The sequence below is a fragment of the Mus caroli genome, unplaced genomic scaffold (assembly GCF_978045245.1).
Source record: "Mus caroli unplaced genomic scaffold, Mus_caroli_1 scaffold_3, whole genome shotgun sequence".
Classification (NCBI taxonomy): domain Eukaryota; kingdom Metazoa; phylum Chordata; class Mammalia; order Rodentia; family Muridae; genus Mus; species Mus caroli.
The window spans coordinates 75,717,921-75,734,892 of record NW_028227258.1 but is presented as its reverse complement, the minus strand read 5'-3'; the positions used below and the strand labels follow the sequence as shown (position 1 = coordinate 75,734,892).

Here is a 16,972-nt window from a genome sequence, read left to right as displayed (position 1 = left end):
ACTGTGCGCTATGTCTGTGCACTCACTATAACTGTACGCTCACTATAACTGTGTGCTCATTATAACTGTCACTCTATAACTGTGCGCTCAGTATAACTGTATGCTGACTATTGTTTTGATTTATATTGCTCTGATAATTTTTAATATAGAACATATTTATAAGCTATTTATATATTAGTATTGAAAAACTACTTCTTTGTAGTTATGTCATGTTTAATTGTTTTATGAGTTATTGTCGTTTTGAAACAGGATTTCTCTTTGTAGCCCTGACTGTCCTGGACTTTGCTGTATAGAACTCTCAGAGCTTTGCCTGCCTCTGCCTCCCAAGTGCTGGGATTAAAGGTGTGCACTACCATCACCCAGCTGTTTTATGATTTTTTTAATTAACTTTTGTTTTGTTTTTTGAGACAGGGTCCTCCTCAGTAGCTCAGCAGGGCCCTCATCCCACAGGGATGTAACTGCCTCTGCCTCCCAAGTGCTGGGATTAGAGGCATGTACCACCTTGCCCTTTATTAAAAATTTAAACTGTGCCAAAATACACATAAGTTAGTTACATTCACAGTGTTTGTGTAACTGATTTTACAGTTCTTCAAGTATGCTTTCATAAACTTCGACAGCTATTGTGTTACTGAGCTCTGTGATTCTATGAGCTGTTGTGTATGCAGTCTTTCTATCTTTTAAAAGTCTGATATATTTATTTATTTTATTATTTTATGTTTATTTATTGGTATTTTACTTGTATGCATATCTGTGTGAGGGTGTGGGAGTCCCTGGAACTGGAGTTACACAGTGCCACGAGTTACCGAGTGGGTATTGGGAACTGAACCCAGGGACTCTGTAAGTGCAGCCAGTGCTCTCTCATCGATTGAGCCATCTCTCCAGCCCTGTGTGTCCAGTCTTTAACTGATTAAAACATTGCTTTTAGATGTGTGACTGTAAAATCATCTTTGGCAGCATTGAAGGAGCATACAAATGGCCATACAATAATAATAGGAAACTGCAGTATGTACTTTGACTGTAGGTAGAAGAAACACTAACTCAGGTCAACAAAGAAACAGAGGATGTGGGCAACAATGTAGACCAGGTGAACTTAATGACAGAACCCCGTGTAGCACCCATGTGATACATGTTCTTCCTGAGAGTGCATGGAGTAGTCTTCAGGTCAGACCATCTGGTGGGCTACGAAACATGTTGGCAAATTTAAGGAGATTGAAGTCATTGGATATATTATTATGACGGATAGAAGGAAATTAGAAAACTTGGAAAGATCTATACCGTGGAAATTAAACAACACATTCCTTTTTTTTTTAATTTTTTTTTGATTTTTAACATTTTTATTACATATTTTCCTCAATTACATTTCCAATGCTATCCCAAAAGTCCCCCATAGCGCCCCCCACTTCCCTACCCACCCATTCCTATTCTTTTGGCCCTGGCATTCCCCTATATTGGGGCATATAAAGTTTGCAAGTCCAATGGGCCTCTCTTTCCATTGATGGCCGACTAGGCCATCTTTCGATACATATGCAGCTAGAGACAAGAGCTCCAGGGTTCTGGTTAGTACATCATGTTGTTCCAACAATAGGGTTGCAGATCCCTTTAGCTCCTTGGGTACTTTCTCTAGCTTCTCCATTGGGAGCCCTGTGATACATCCAATAGCTGACTGTGAACATCCACTCCTGTGTTTGCTAGGCCCCGGCATCGTCTCACAAGAGACAGCTATATTTGGGTCCTTTCAGCAAAAGCTTGCTAGTGTATGCAATGGTGTCAGCGTTTAGAAGCTGATTATGGGATGGATCCCTGGATACGGCAGTCTCTAAATGGTCCATCCTTTCATTACAGCTACGAACTTTGTCTCTGTAACTCCTTCCCTGGGTGTTTTGTTCCCAATTCTAAGAAGGTGCACAGTGTCCACACTTTGGTCTTCATTCTTCTTGAGTTACATGCGTTTAGCAAATTGTATCTTATATCTTGGGTATCCTAAGTTTTGGGCTAATATCCACTTATCAGTGAATACATATTGTGTGAGTTCTTTTGTGATTGTGTTACTTCACTCAAGATGATGCCCTCCAGGTCCATCCATTTGGCTAGGAATTTCATAAATTCATTCTTTTTAATAGCTGAGTAGTACTCCATTGTGTAAATGTACCATAATTTCTGTATCCATTCCTCTGTTGAGGGACATCTGGGTTCTTTCCAGCTTCTGGCTATTATAAATAGGGCTGCTATGAACATAGTGGAGCATGTGTCCTTTTTACCGGTTGGGACATCTTCTGGATATATGCCCAGGAGAGGTATTGCTGGATCCTCCGGTAGTACTATGTCCAATTTTCTGAGGAACCGCCAGACTGATTTCCAGAGTGGTTGTACAAGCTTGCAATCCCACCAACAATGGAGGAGTGTTCCTCTTTCTCCACATCCTCGCCAGCATCTGCTGTCACCTGAATTTTTGATCTTAGCCATTCTGACTGGTGTGAGGTGGAATCTCAGGGTTGTTTTGATTTGCATTTCCCTGATGATTAAGGATGTTGAACATTTTTTCAGGTGTTTCTCTGCCATTCGGTATTCCTCAGGTGAGAATTCTTTGTTCAGTTCTGAGCCCCATTTTTTAATGGGGTTATTTGACTTTCTGGAGTCCACCTTCTTGAGTTCTTTATATATATTGGATATTAGTCCCTTATCTGATTTAGGATAGGTGAAGATCCTTTCCCAATCTGTTGGTGGTTTTTTTGTCTTATTGATGGTGTCTTTAGCCTTGCAGAAGCTTTGCAGTTTCATGAGGTCCCACTTGTCAATTCTCGATCTTACAGCACAAGCCATTACTGTTCTATTCAGGAATTTTTCCCCTGTGCCCATATCTTCAAGGCTTTTCCCCACTTTCTCCTCTATAAGTTTCAGTGTCTCTGGTTTTATGTGAAGTTCCTTGATCCACTTAGACTTGACCTTAGTACAAGGAGATAGGAATGGATCGATTCGCATTCTTCTACATGTTAACAACCAGTTGTGCCAGCACCATTTGTTGAAAATGCTGTCTTTCTTCCACTGGATGTTTTTAGCTCACTTGTCGAAGATCAAGTGACCGTAGGTGTGTGGGTTCATTTCTGGGTCTTCAATTCTATTCCATTGGTCTATTTGTCTGTCACTATACCAGTACCATGCAGTTTTTATCACAATTGCTCTGTAGTAGAGCTTTAGGTCCGGCATGGTGATTCCACCAGAGGTTCTTTTATCCTTGAGAAGAGTTCTTGCTATCCTAGGTTTTTTGTTATTCCAGATGAATTTGCAGATTGCATTTTCTAATTTGTTGAAGAATTGATTTGGAATTTTGATGGGGATTGCATTGAATCTGTAGATTGCTTTTGGCAAGATAGCCATTTTTACAATGTTGATCCTGCCAATCCATGAGCATGGGAGATCTTTCCATCTTCTGAGATCTTCTATAATTTCTTTCTTCGGAGACTTGAAGTTTTTATCGTACAGATCTTTCACTTCCTTAGTTAGAGTCACGCCAAGATATTTTATATTATTTGTGACTATTGAGAAGGGTGTTGTTTCCCTAATTTCTTTCTCAGCCTGTTTATTCTTTGTGTAGAGAAAGGCCATTGATTTGTTTGAGTTAATTTTATATCCAGCTACTTCACTGAAGCTGTTTATCAGGCTTAGGAGTTCTCTGGTGGAATTTTTAGGGTCACTTATATATACTATCATATCATCTGCAAAAAGTGATATTTTGACTTCATCTTTTCCGATTTGTATCCCTTTGATCTCCTTTTGTTGTCGAATTGCTCTGGCTAGGACTTCAAGTACAATGTTGAATAGGTATGGAGAAAGTGGACAGCCTTGTCTAGTCCCTGATTTTAGAGGGATTGCTTCAAGCTTCTCACCATTTACTTTGATGTTGGCTACTGGTTTGCTGTAGATTGCTTTTATCATGTTTAGGTATGGGCCTTGAATTCCTGATCTTTCCAAGACTTTTATCATGAATGGGTGTTGGATCTTTTCAAATGCTTTTTCCGCATCTAACGAGATGACCATGTGGTTTTTGTCTTTGAGTTTGTTTATATACTGGATTACGTTGATGGATTTCCGTATATTGAACCATCCCTGCATCCCTGGGATGAAACCTACTTGGTCAGGATGGATGATTGTTTTGATGTGTTCTTGGATTCGGTTAGCAAGAACTTTATTGAGGATTTTTGCATCAATATTCATAAGGGATATTGGTCTGAAGTTTTCTATCTTTGTTGGGTCTTTTTGCGGTTTAGGTATCAGAGTAATTGTGGCTTCATAGAATGAGTTGGGTAGAGTACCTTCTGTTTCTATTTTGTGGAATAGTTTGTGGAGAACTGGGATTAGATCTTCTTTGAAGGTCTGATAGAACTCTGCACTAAACCCATCTGGTCCTGGGCTTTTTTTAGTTGGGAGACTATTAATGACTGCTTCTATTTCTTTGGGGGACATAGGGCTGTTTAGATCATTAACCTGATCTTGATTCAACTTTGGTACCTGGTATCTGTCTAGGAACTTCTCCATTTCATCCAGGTTCTCCAGTTTTGTTGAGTATAGCCTTTGGTAGAAGGTTCTGATGGTGTTTTGGATGTCTTCAGGATCTGTTGTTATGTCACCTTTTTCATTTCTGATTTTGTTAATTAGGATGCTTTCCCTGTGCCCTCTAGTGAGTCTGGCTAAGGGTTTATCTATCTTGTTGATTTTCTCAAAGAACCAGCTCCTTGATTGGTTGATTCTTTGAATAGTTTTTCTTGTTTCCACTTGGTTGATTTCACCCCTGAGTTTGATTATTTCCTGCCGTCTACTCCTCTTGGGTAAATTTGCTTCCTTTTCTTCTAGTGCTTTTAGGTGTGTTGTCAAGCTGCTAATGTGTGCTCTCTCTAGTTTCCTTTTGGAGGCACTCAGAGCTATGAGTTTTCCTCTTAGAAATGCTTTCATTGCGTCCCATAAGTTTGGGTATGTTGTGGCTTCATTTTCATTGAACTCTAAAAAGTCCTTAATTTCTTTCTTTATTCCTTCCTTGATCAAGGTATCATTGAGAAGAGTGTTGTTCAGTTTCCACGTGAAGGTTGGCTTTCTATTATTTATTTTGTTATTGAAGATCAGCGTTAGTCCATGGTGATCTGATAGGATGCATGGGACAATTTCAATATTTTTGTATCTGTTGAGGCCTGTTTTGTGACCAATTATGTGGTCAATTTTGGAGAAGGTGCCATGAGGTGCTGAGAAGAAGGTATATCCTTTTGTTTTAGGATAGAATGTTCTGTAGATATCTGCCAGATCCATTTGATTCATAATTTCTCTTAGTTTCTCTGTGTCCCTGTTTAGTTTCTGTTTCCATGATCTGTCCATTGGTGAAAGTGGTGTGTTGAAGTCTCCCACTATTATTGTATGAGGTGCAATGTGTGCTTTGAGATTTACTAAAGTTTCTTTAATGAATGTGGCTGCCTTTGTATTTGGAGCATAGATATTCAGGATTGATAGTTCCTCTTTGAGGATTTTACCTTTGATGAGCATGAAGTGTCCCTCCCTGTCTTTTTTAATGACTTTGGGTTGGAAGTCAATCTTATCAGATATTAGAATGGCTACTCCAGCTTGTTTCTTCATACCATTTGCTTGGAAAATTGTTTTCCAGCCTTTCATTCTGAGGTAGTGTCTATCTTTTTCTCTGAGATGAGTTTCCTGTAAGCAGCAAAATGTTGGGTCTTGTTTGTGTAGCCAGTTTGTTAGTCTATGTCTTTTTATCGGGGAGTTGAGTACATTGATATTAAGAGATATTAAGGAAAAGTAATTGTTGTTTCCTGTTATTTTTGTTGTTAAAGTTGGCATTCTGTTCTTGTGGCTGTCTTCTTTTAGGTTTGTTGAGGGATTACCTTCTTGTTGTTTCTAGGGCGTGGTTCCTGTCCTTGTATTGGTTTTTTTCTCTTATTATCCTTTGAAGGGCTGGATTCGTGGAGAGATAATGTGTGAATTTGGTTTTGTCGTGGAATACTTTGGTTTCTCCATCTATGTTAATTGAGAGTTTGGCTGGGTATAGTAGCCTGGGCTGGAATTTGTGTTCTTTTAGTGTCTGTATAACATCCGTCCAGGATCTTCTGGCTTTCATAGTCTCTGGTGAAAAATCTGGTGTAATTCTGATAGGCTTGCCTTTATATGTTACTTGGCCTTTTTCTCTTACTGCTTTTAGTATTCTATCTTTATTTAGAGCATTTGTTGTTCTGATTATTATGTGTCGGGAGGTATTTCTTTTCTGGTCCAGTCTATTTGGAGTTCTGTAGGCTTCTTGTATGTTCATGGGCATCTCTTTCTTTAGATTTGGGAAGTTTTCTTCTATAATTTTGTTGAAGATGTTTGCTGGTCCTTTGAGTTGAAAATCTTCATTCTCATCCACTCCTATTATCCGTAGGTTTGGTCTTCTCATTGTGTCCTGTATTTCTTGGATGTTTTGAGTTAGGATCTTTTTGCATTTTACATTTTCCTTGATTGTTGTGCCGATGTTCTCTATGGAATCTTCTGCACCTGAGATTCTCTCTTCCATCTCTTGTATTCTGTTGCTGATGCTGGTATCTATGGTTCCAGATTTCTTTCCTAGGGTTTCTATCTCCAGTGTTGCCTCATTTTGGGTTTTCTTTATTGTGTCTACTTCCCTTTTTAGGTCTAGTATGGTTTTGTTCATTTCCATCATCTGTTTGGATGTGTTTTCCTGTTTTTCTTTAAGGACTTCTACCTGTTTGATTGTGTTATCCTGTTTTTCTTTAAGGACTTCTACCTGTTTGATTGTGTTATCCTGTTTTTCTTTAAGGACTTGTAACTCTTTAGCCATGTTCTCCTGTAATTCTTTAAGTGAGTTATTAAAGTCCTTCTTGATGTCCTCTACCATCATCATGAGATATGCTTTTAGATCCGTGTCTAGCTTTTCCGGTGTGTTGGGGTGCCCTGGACTGGGCGAAGTAGGGGTGCTGGGTTCTGATGATGGTGAGTGGTCTTGGTTTCTGTTAGTAAGATTATTACGTTTACCTTTCGCCATCTGGTAATCTCTGGGGTTAGTTGTTATCGTTGTCACTGTTTAAAGATTGGAGCAGAAGCTGTGTTCCACTCACCAGCAGTCTCAAAATCCTGTGGCGGGGGGTCTTGGGTAGCTGGCGGTACCCTGGTGCTTGTCCAGCTGGAAGAGGCCTGTGGTACTACTCAGGCCGGTTTCTGCTTCCCTAACTAATGCAGTCTCTGGTCCCGCGCGCAATTGGATTGGAGCAGAAGCTGTGTTCCACTCACCAGAAGTCTTAAGATCCTGTGGCGGGTGTTGTGGGTAGCTGGCGAGTGTCAGCCGACCCTGCGCCCTAGCTACCGTGGTGCTTTTCTGACTGGAAGAGGCTTGTGGCCCTATGTAGGCCGGATTTCTGCCTCCCCAACCAAAGCAGTCTCAGGTCCCGCGTGATTGGACTGGAGCAGAAGCTGTGTTCCACTCACCAGCAGTCTCAAAATCCTGTGGCGGGGGTCGTGGGTAGCTGGCGGGTGTCAGGCGACCCTGCGCTCAAGCTACCCCTGTGCTGATCCGGCCGGATGAGGCCTGTGGCCCTACTCAGGCCGGTTTCTGCTTCCCTAACTAATGCAGTCTCAGGTCCCGCGCACAATTGGATTGGAGCAGAAGCTGTGTTCCACTCACCAGAAGTTTTAAGATCCTGTGGCGGGTGTTGTGGGTAGCTGGTGAGTGTCTGCCGACCCTGCGCCCTAGCTGCCCCGGTGCTTTTCTGACCGGAAGAGGCTTGTGGCCCTATGTAGGCCGGATTTCTCTCTCCCCAGCCAGAGCAGTCTCAGGTCCCGCGTGATTGCAACAACACATTCCTAAACAACCAGCGAGTCAGAACAAATGACAGAGAAGCCTTAGGAAAATATCCTGAGATTAATGAAAGTTAATATAAGTTAAACTTAGCATGATGCAACAAGTAAGAGGGGAAATCATGGAGGTAACCACTCACATTGTGTGGAGGGTTCGGATGTCTTACCTGGTAGCGTTACATTTTATGTTTTGGTCGTTTGTAGTTAGAATTTCTTACGCTGTGTGTATCTTACTATTTCTTGTTTTTTGTTTTTGTAATTAACAGGGCACATTTAAATTTAAAGCAGAAAGTGACCTTTTCCTCGCTGAGCACCATAAACTGTTACTGTATGACGGCAAGCTGTCCAGTGCCATCGCCTTCACGTACAACCCGCGGGCCACAGATGCCCAGCTGTGCCTGGAGTCGTCTCCCAAGGACAACCCCTCCATCTTTGTCCACTCGCCACATGCACTCATGCTCCAGGTACTGCCTCAGAATGTGTCAGTGAGTTACTGCGGCGGGTTTGTGAAATGCCCGTAAACATTCGGCGTACCACATCGGAGTGTTCCTGTATTTCCTGTTGTATTTTAGTTTAATTGCTTTAGAAAAGAAATCATTGAAAACTTTACTGTGCTTTGTGTTCCCCAAGGATGTAAAGGCAGTTTTGACACATTCCATCCAGAGCGCCATGCATTCCATAGGAGGAGTACAAGTTCTGTTTCCCCTCTTTGCCCAGCTGGATTACAAGCAACATTTATCTGATGAGGTTGACTTGACTATCTGGTGAGTGGTTTTGGTTTCTTGTTTTGATGGTTGTTTTTGAGAGAGCGTTTCCCTGTGTGGTCCTTACCCCACTAGCCTGCAACTCACCATGTAGTTCACCGTCTTTTTGCTTTGGTTTTCTGAGAGCCAGGATTACAGCTGCACACCACATGCCTGGTGGCTTTCTGTTTTCATTTTACGTGAGAGTTTTCATGATTATTGAACTGATGAGGTCTTTTTTGCCACTCATTGTTGTAGAGTAGCAATATTTTAGAGAAACTTATGAACAATACTATCCATATTAATTATATTATTGTTAATGTAATTCTGATTTATTAGTAGAAAATATCATCTAAAACATAATAAATGTTATCAAATAAAGTTAACATGGTGATGTATACATTATTAAAAATGTATATATTTTGGCTGCTCATGGTGACAGCCTTTAATGCCAATACTTGGTAGGCATATCACTGTGAGTTTAGGTCAGCCTGGTCTACACAATGGGTTCTGGGACAGTAAGGACTATGTAGAAACACTATCTCAAAAAAGGAAAAACCGATCAAGACAAACAGAATATATATATATATGTATACACACACACACACACACACATATATATATATATACATATATGTATATATATGTGTGTGTGTATAAAACATTTTAAATTGGCAGGGGTTTATTATGAGGATACAAGTTTTTATATTTTAGGTTTTTTGTCATCCATTTGTATAATTGAAATTTAAAAATTTTAATGGGAGGCAAGGGGATTTTTGTCTTTAAAACTTAGGTTGTATGTTGACATATTTTGTATCCTGTATTAGAGGGTTGAGTCATAGAGTCGTAGCAAAGGCAGAGACATGTGAACTCTATGATAAATTGTAGAACATGAGAGTACATGTGGCTGCATAGTCCAGTGAAATTATGTATAATACAGTGATCTTATTTCATTTATTGAGAAGTTTAAATGAGCTTCCCATTATTTTTCAAAATTCTTCTGTGTGTGACTTAGCTCTGTGGCCTATGTATCCAACTGACGATGAATTCATTTTCTTCTGATTATTTTTAGGCAACAGAAATTATTTTAATTTTTTTTTTTTTGAAGCAGGAATCAGTTGTAGCATTTGCCAACTCTATTAAGTTAAATAATTTATTTGTGGTTTTCAGACTTCCTGTGTTACTGGCCTTGAACCTACTGATTTCCTGCTGTGTATTTTTTTTTCCAAAATGATTCAAAAATGTATTTATTTATTTTTAGGAGAGACAAATATGTAATTTTAACATGACCAATTAATGAAAGATTCCAATTTTTAGAAAACACAGAAATATACCTATACTGTTCTTTATAAAGCAAACAGAAAACCCTTCACCGAATGCATTGAACGTCATAGTCTATTATAAGTTGGCTCCTCTGTCCAGGGAGATCCAAGCTTGTGAATCTCTGGTCTGGACCACACTGCTGGATGTGTCAGTGGTAGGTCAGGAACAAAGGCCCAGTAGACCTCACTGTGTACAGGAACCATCATCATCATCAGTAAGGGAGTCAGCATGACGGAGGGATTGTGCCACTTGTCACACCAGTCTTTCTGGCAACCTCTGTGCCCCATTTCTTCCAGTGAAAAACCACAAACATGCCTTCCTCCCCATAGGTCCATGCCATTGCCCTGTCATAGGATCCTTTCATTCCACTGAGGCATAAGTATGCTGAATTGTAGGATGGCAGAGACACTCAGCAGAGACTTCCTTGACACCCAAAATTTTAAAGATTTAAATAAACTTGTGGTATACAGGGCCGTAATTCCCCCTTTTTTATTTTATGAAGATACTGTAATTTTGGAAATTAAAACCAATTTTTAACAGTGTAAACAAGCCAGTTTCTCTAAAATCATTACCAAGTGTATTAATTTCATGTTATAAAGTTTGGCTGCCAGTCCTTATATATGAATGCATGATGGTACAGCTTTTAATACCTCATTATTTTAAATCCTATCTTTTATAAGTCTGGTTTCGAGGACAGGAATTACATAGAATATTATCCCAATTTAGAGGTATCTTTAGAGACTTGTTTTACTGGGTTGGCTCATACCATGTGTTGTTGTCCAGAATTACTCCAACCCTGAGGTACCAGATTTAAGCCAACTTTTTGTTACCAACATTACAAATTTTTAATTATACCCAATAACTTATCAGCCAATAATCTATAACCAAAATATGCAGAACCTATTTATACATTTAAAGAAACATGATGTGGCCACACATTTACTTATTTAGACTAGGCAAAATTTTCTTACTTTTTCTAGCTGTAACTTAAAGGGAGGAGCACCTTGTCACTTGCTGAAGCAATAATCACAGTCACAGATTTTCGAGTGATACAACCATCAGCCTCCTTACCGTAGAAGCTGAGAAGCTGCTGGCCCCTTGAAGAGCGGATTGTACAATGTTCATTTTCTTGAGCTTTAGTTATGTTAGGATATCTTGGATTGCGGTAAAAGGGTTGCTGTGTTCTGAAGGTTTCCTTTTGCCCTGGCTTTTGTTGATTGTGTTCTTTGAAGGACCTTTAGCCATCACGATGGATTTGGTCGCTGGATGTTCTGTTTTCAGAAGGTATTATGAGGGAGATTAACCTTGGTAGTCCTAGTATGTCAGGCCTCTGATGGATAGCCGTGGGTTGCGTGGCTCTAGATCTGTAGGTCTGTAGGGTTCATGATCTGCAGATTCAGTGAATGTGGGGAAAGAAGTGGCAGGAGAATGGATGTCTGCCTGGGGTAACAGGCTGAGCTCCTGTCTGTTGTTACATAGTTGGGATTAAAGGTTTGCTCTACTGCACCTGGTTTGTTGACTTACTTTAAAACACTTAAATTATTCTTGGCATCATAATAAACTTACTAAATGTTGGTGACTGCTTTGGCAGGGATTAGTTTTTCCTTCTTTTCTTTCCCCCATCTTTTCAGTCTCTTCAGTGGGTAGCACAGCGCTGCTGTCGAGGATGGGGGTGACTGCCAGTCTTGCTGTCTCTGTTGTCTTTCCTAGGAGTCCCTGATAAGGAGGTGGCAGCTAATCCTATTTCTTCCCTTCCTTTTGGGCTTCTCTAAATATTGTGGGTGGTGGAGAATGTGGTATCTCCTGTTCACTTTTACATTCAAGACGGAAGAATCATGAGTTTCCTGTAGGAAGAAGGCGTAAACCACTTCTTTATTCTCTCTTTTGGTTTTGGAAACAGGGTTTCACTCTGTAGACCTTCTCCTGCCATGGCCTCCCAAGTACCGGGATTATAAGTATGCACCACCATGCCTGGCTAGGAACAAGCTTCTTACTCCAGTTTGTAGCCCTGCTTGTTTTGATAATTTAAATCATATTCTGTTTGCTCTGTTTTCTTTCTTTCTTTTGTCATCCCTAACTCTTAAAAATTAATATGCTTGATTGTTTTGTTATATCCATTCTGTTTTTCTTTTTAAATAATACCTTTATTCTTGGAAAATTTCACAATTTGAGAGTAATGTTTATTTCTTCCTTTTTATTTGATTCTTTTCCCATAGGATGCATCTCAATTATACTTATTACGCATCTCCAATTCTCTCCAGATATTTTCCACCTCTCTACTCGCCCAACTTCATGTTCTCTCTCTCTCTCTCTTTCCTTTTAAAAAACACTTTGTAGCCCTGGCTGTCCTGGAACTCACTCTGTAGACCAGGCTGTCCTCGAACTCAGAAATCTGCCTGCCTCTGCTTCCCAAGTGCTGGGATTAAAGGTGTGCGCCACCACTGCTTAGCTCTCTCTCTGACTCTCTCTCTCTCTCTCTCTCTCTCTCTCTCTCTCTCTTCTCTCTCTCTCTCTTAAAAAACAAAGAAACAAAAAAATTTAATGAAAACAAACAAAACCTTAATAAAATAGAAAAATACCAAGCATACCAAACCAAACTAAAATAAAACAAAAAGTACATACACAGAGAGAGAGAAAGAGAGAGAGAGAGAGAGAGGGAGAGAAAGAGACAGGCAGAGAGAATGAATGAATGAATATGTGTTAGAGAGAGAGAGAGAGAGAGAGAGAGAGAGAGAGAAGAGAAAGAGACAGGCAGAGAGAATGAATGAATGAATATGTGTTAGAGAGAAAGAGAGAGAGAGAGGGAGAGAAAGAGACAGAGAGAATGAATGAATGAATATGTGTTAGAGAGAGAGAGAATGAATGAATGAATGAATGAATATGTGTTAGAGAGAGAAAGAGAGAGAGAGAGAGAATGAATGAATGAATGAATGAATGAATATGTGTTTTATGCTGGCCGACTACTGTGTCCGGGGCCTGCTGGAGTTTAGCTGAGTTGCTTAGTGACATGCTGTTACCTTTCCCAGCAGCTATCAGTTGCAAACAACTTCTTGATTTATGGTAGGTATTTGTGTTCACTTCCTCTCTATGCTGGGATTTTTTTTCTGGTTTGAATCTGTGTTGGTCTGTGCATGTTGCTATATAGTCTGTGAGTTCATACATTCATCATCCCTGTCATGCCAGATGACACTGTTTCCTTGGAGCCATCCTCCTCCCCTTCTACATAGGTCTCTGAGCCTTGAGGGAAGGGGTTTGATAAAGACATTTCACTTAGAGCTGAGTGCTACCAAGTCTGTCATTCTCTGCACAGCTTCTAGTTTTGTGTATTAGAGACTTCGCTGGTGAGTGCTGAGTGGTTGCACTGATCTCTGGGCATAACAGTGCGCTCTTAGGAGTTGGTATTTTTGTTTGTTTGTTTGTTTTTCTTTTTAAATAAATTCTTAAAAAAAAGATTTATTCATTTTATATATGTGAGTACACTGTTGCTGTCTTCAGACACACCAGAAGAGGGCATCAGATCCCATTACAGATGTTGAGAGCCACCATGTGGTTGTGAATTGAACTCAGGACCTTTGGAAGAGCAGTCAGTGCTTTTAACTGCTGAGCTGTCTCTCCAGCCCCCCACGCCCATATCTCTTTATAAATCTATATTCATTAAGATTGTAATACTTTTCTTACAGATATATTTATTACTTGTTTCCAAATATTCAGATGTTTACTTTTTTCTATGCAGTGCATGTTTGTCATATTGTATCTAAGTTACTAATGTTCGTGATAAAATATGTGAAAGAGTGACTCTTTATCCTACAATAAGTATTTTGTTCTGAAATAATCTTGGCGATGGTTTTAGTAAGATTTGCCTTTAAGTGTTTCTGGGGGGTTGAACCCAGGACCTCACATGTGCTGGGTAAGCATTCTTTAGTTGAGCTACATTCCTGCCCTGAAACAGAAATTTTGATTAAGATAAATGGAAGGCTATATATGTTGAATCTAATATTTTCTTGTGGAATATCCTTTCTCAAACCATTGCATTTTGTCTTATTCCAGTACAACCTTGCTGGCTTTTATCATGGAGTTGCTGAAGAACTCAATTGCTATGCAGGAGCAGATGCTTGCTTGTAAGGGCTTTTTGGTAATAGGTTATAGCCTTGAAAAGGTAAAGTACGAAGTATTTTTTTATTCTTAATATTGATGTGCAGATCATGTAATTGTTTTTCTATGTGGTTAAGAAATGCTGTCTACAAGAATGTCTACTTTGCTTATAGAAAATTACTTAAGTGAAACTGTAGATTTTGTTTTACCTTGCTTCCTGTCCTCTGTTAAGGAAGTGTGGCAGTGGGCTTCATGCCATCTTTAACTTTGAGCATAGTTTGTAGACAAGTTCTTTTTTGGTGTTGACAGCTTGTAATTTACTTACCTTCCTTTGAATTAGTAATAACCTTTAAACTACTTTCCTCCCGGCACCCCCCACAGTCTTCCAAATCCCACGTCAGCAGAGCAGTACTTGAACTTTGCCTTGCGTTTTCAAAGTATTTGAGCAATCTGCAGAATGGGATGCCCCTCCTGAAACAACTGTGTGACCACATTCTTCTTAACCCTGCTGTATGGATCCACACTCCAGCCAAGGTGATGCGAGCTGATCTCCTTCCACTCTCTGTTAAGTGTTTGTCTTTGAGAACAGTGCCCATCGTTAGAGTTTTCTTTTTTCCTTCTATATATTGATTAGCAAAGTTTCAGTAGAGAGCCAGTTTTGAATAAGCATGCTTTTTAGGAAAATGTTTCTCTCTCCCTCTCTCTCTCTCTCTCTCTCCCTCTCCTCTCTCTCCATATATGCATATATCTGAATGAATGAATATATATGTATATAACAGAGCTTTGGTTTCATTTTTCTGTGTTAAATAAAGTTTTAGTTGAGAGGGCCTTTGCTTGCTAAGCATAAATCCAAGAGCAGTTCCACTCCATCTTTTGTAGAATCTATAGTTCTATAGCTCTGTTCTTTTGTAAATGCGCACACACATGCGTGCACACACACCAACATGATGCACACACACTCGTGCACACACACATTGCTTCTCCCTCTCTTCCCTCTCTCCATTTCATCACATCATTTCCCGTTGCTATTGTCTGCCTCTTCTGTGCATACTTCAGCCAGGATGATGATGAACTCTGGTTTCATTTTACAACCGGAGCTAAAATACCACATTTCATTGAAGGCATAATATAGTGGCCTCATTAAATGGTAATTTTAATATTAAATAACAGAAAATTCTCACATGTTTGCCAAGTAATTTTGTAGTGCTTTGACAACAAACTACTTATTCCTGTGTGAACATAAACAAATTTAATACAGAGTTTGTGAACAAAATCTTTTTCAAACTCTGATCTATTAGTTGTCCTAAAAACTTAATATTAATATTAAGTTAATTTGAAATAAAGTTTTACCAAGTTGTATAATTATGTTCATCTGTATTTACAATTTTTCTTAGAAATGGTGTTATTTTAACCCCTGTTACCATTTCCCCTCCCCCTTTGCCCACTCACTGTGTCTATTATAGCACATACTTACTCTAATTGTCAGGAAAAAAATGTCTGCAGACTTTCTCTTCTGGGGTCATAATATCTTATTTTGAGCCAGTCTTTTCAAATGGTAAAGAGAAACACAGCTGCCGACTGTGATTGCCATTTGGAAATAATCAGAGGAGGCAGCTGGAGGTTGTAGCTTTTTATCTCCAGGTTAAATTTGACCTCTTTCTCTTCTATGACCCTCAGTCTTATTTCTTTCAAAGATTGTTTCAAGTTACTTTAAAACTCTTTTACTAGACATTTTTTTTGTCTTACTAGCCAGCATATTTGTAAGGCTTTGTGTCTCTTTTGAAGTTGTCAGAAAGCGTCTTATTACATATTTAGATGGAGAGGAGTGTTTTTTACTTTAAATTTAATTACATGACTTCTCCATGTTCCTAATATTTTCACAATTTATTTCTTTACACTTTTAACTAAATTTCCTTAATTACCTTTTTAGAATTTATAATTGTCTTGATGTTAAATTAACATTCTCAGTCAGCTGTTTGCTTGGTATATCCATAAAGAATTTTATTTGCTCTTAGTTTATCATAAACACATTTATAGCAAAGGACAGATCTGGATTGTTTGACTGGCAGGGCATGTAGCTTGCAGGGTGAGAGCAAGCTTTTTTAAAGTGCACAGTGCAGTGCGTGTTACACTAGGCTTACAGCGCTGTGTGGGCTGCTATAGAGTCAGCGTGAACCCTCCTGCAGTCCTGAAGTTGGAGCTGTAGATGTATGATCCAGCCTTTGTTTTGGGAAGGGAGTGAGGAGCTCCTTGGAGTCTCACAGTTTCATTTACCTTAGATCTGCTCAGAGGTAATCTTATAATGACCTTGAAGGAACTATCAGTTTTCTGGTCTGCAGTGGTCTTTTGTTTACTCAGAGAATATTTGTGGAATAACTACTTCATTCTGGGCAGTATGGGTAGAGTGGTGAGCAAGACAGGCTTGATTCTTGCACTCATGGATATTAGACATAGTGACAAAGATAGTTGCTGCATCAGTGTGATTAGATTGTATGATGAGTGGATAAGGGGAGGAAGGCTTGTTGCTAATTAGCATAGAGGTCTTTACTGTCATTTATCAATGTATATTGCTATTAAATCCAATATATTTTCCCTGTCATATCATTCTTAAAATTATCTGATTTTATCTACCTTTTATTCAATTTATTAATTTATTTAAGAAATCTTGTATACTTTGTTGTTGTTATTTTTGAGACAGAATCTAGCTCTGTAAGCCCTGGCTGGCCTAGTTCTCACTTTGTAGCCTGCCAGTCTCAGGCTATGATTCTTTTGCCTTTGTCTCCCAAGTTCTGGGATTACAGGTTTGCATCACCACACTGGTCTTCCTGTATGGTCCAAACATGACATTCTCATCATATCCTTTCTTAGTCTCTCTCAGACTTTAGCTTTCTGTTATTTTCAGAGTAAGGTAATCTCATAGCTAGCTTCAAGCCTTTCTGTCAGTTCTGTTTTGTAATGTGAAATTCAGA

The 16,972-nt window shown here is 39.3% G+C and overlaps 1 protein-coding gene across 4 annotated transcripts in view; it reads left to right on the top strand.

Annotated features, from left to right (window-relative positions):
- Positions 1-16,972, top strand: part of Lrba (LPS responsive beige-like anchor protein) — a 576,347-nt gene that overhangs the window by 78,103 nt on the left and 481,272 nt on the right. For all 4 annotated transcript variants that reach the window (XM_029475138.2, XM_021158805.3, XM_085835789.1 and 1 more), the window contains exons 10-13: positions 8,112-8,309; positions 8,476-8,609; positions 13,959-14,067; positions 14,385-14,537. In XM_029475138.2, coding sequence (XP_029330998.1) covers positions 8,112-8,309; positions 8,476-8,609; positions 13,959-14,067; positions 14,385-14,537 — 594 coding nt within the window. The remainder of the gene's footprint in view (positions 1-8,111; positions 8,310-8,475; positions 8,610-13,958; positions 14,068-14,384; positions 14,538-16,972) is intronic.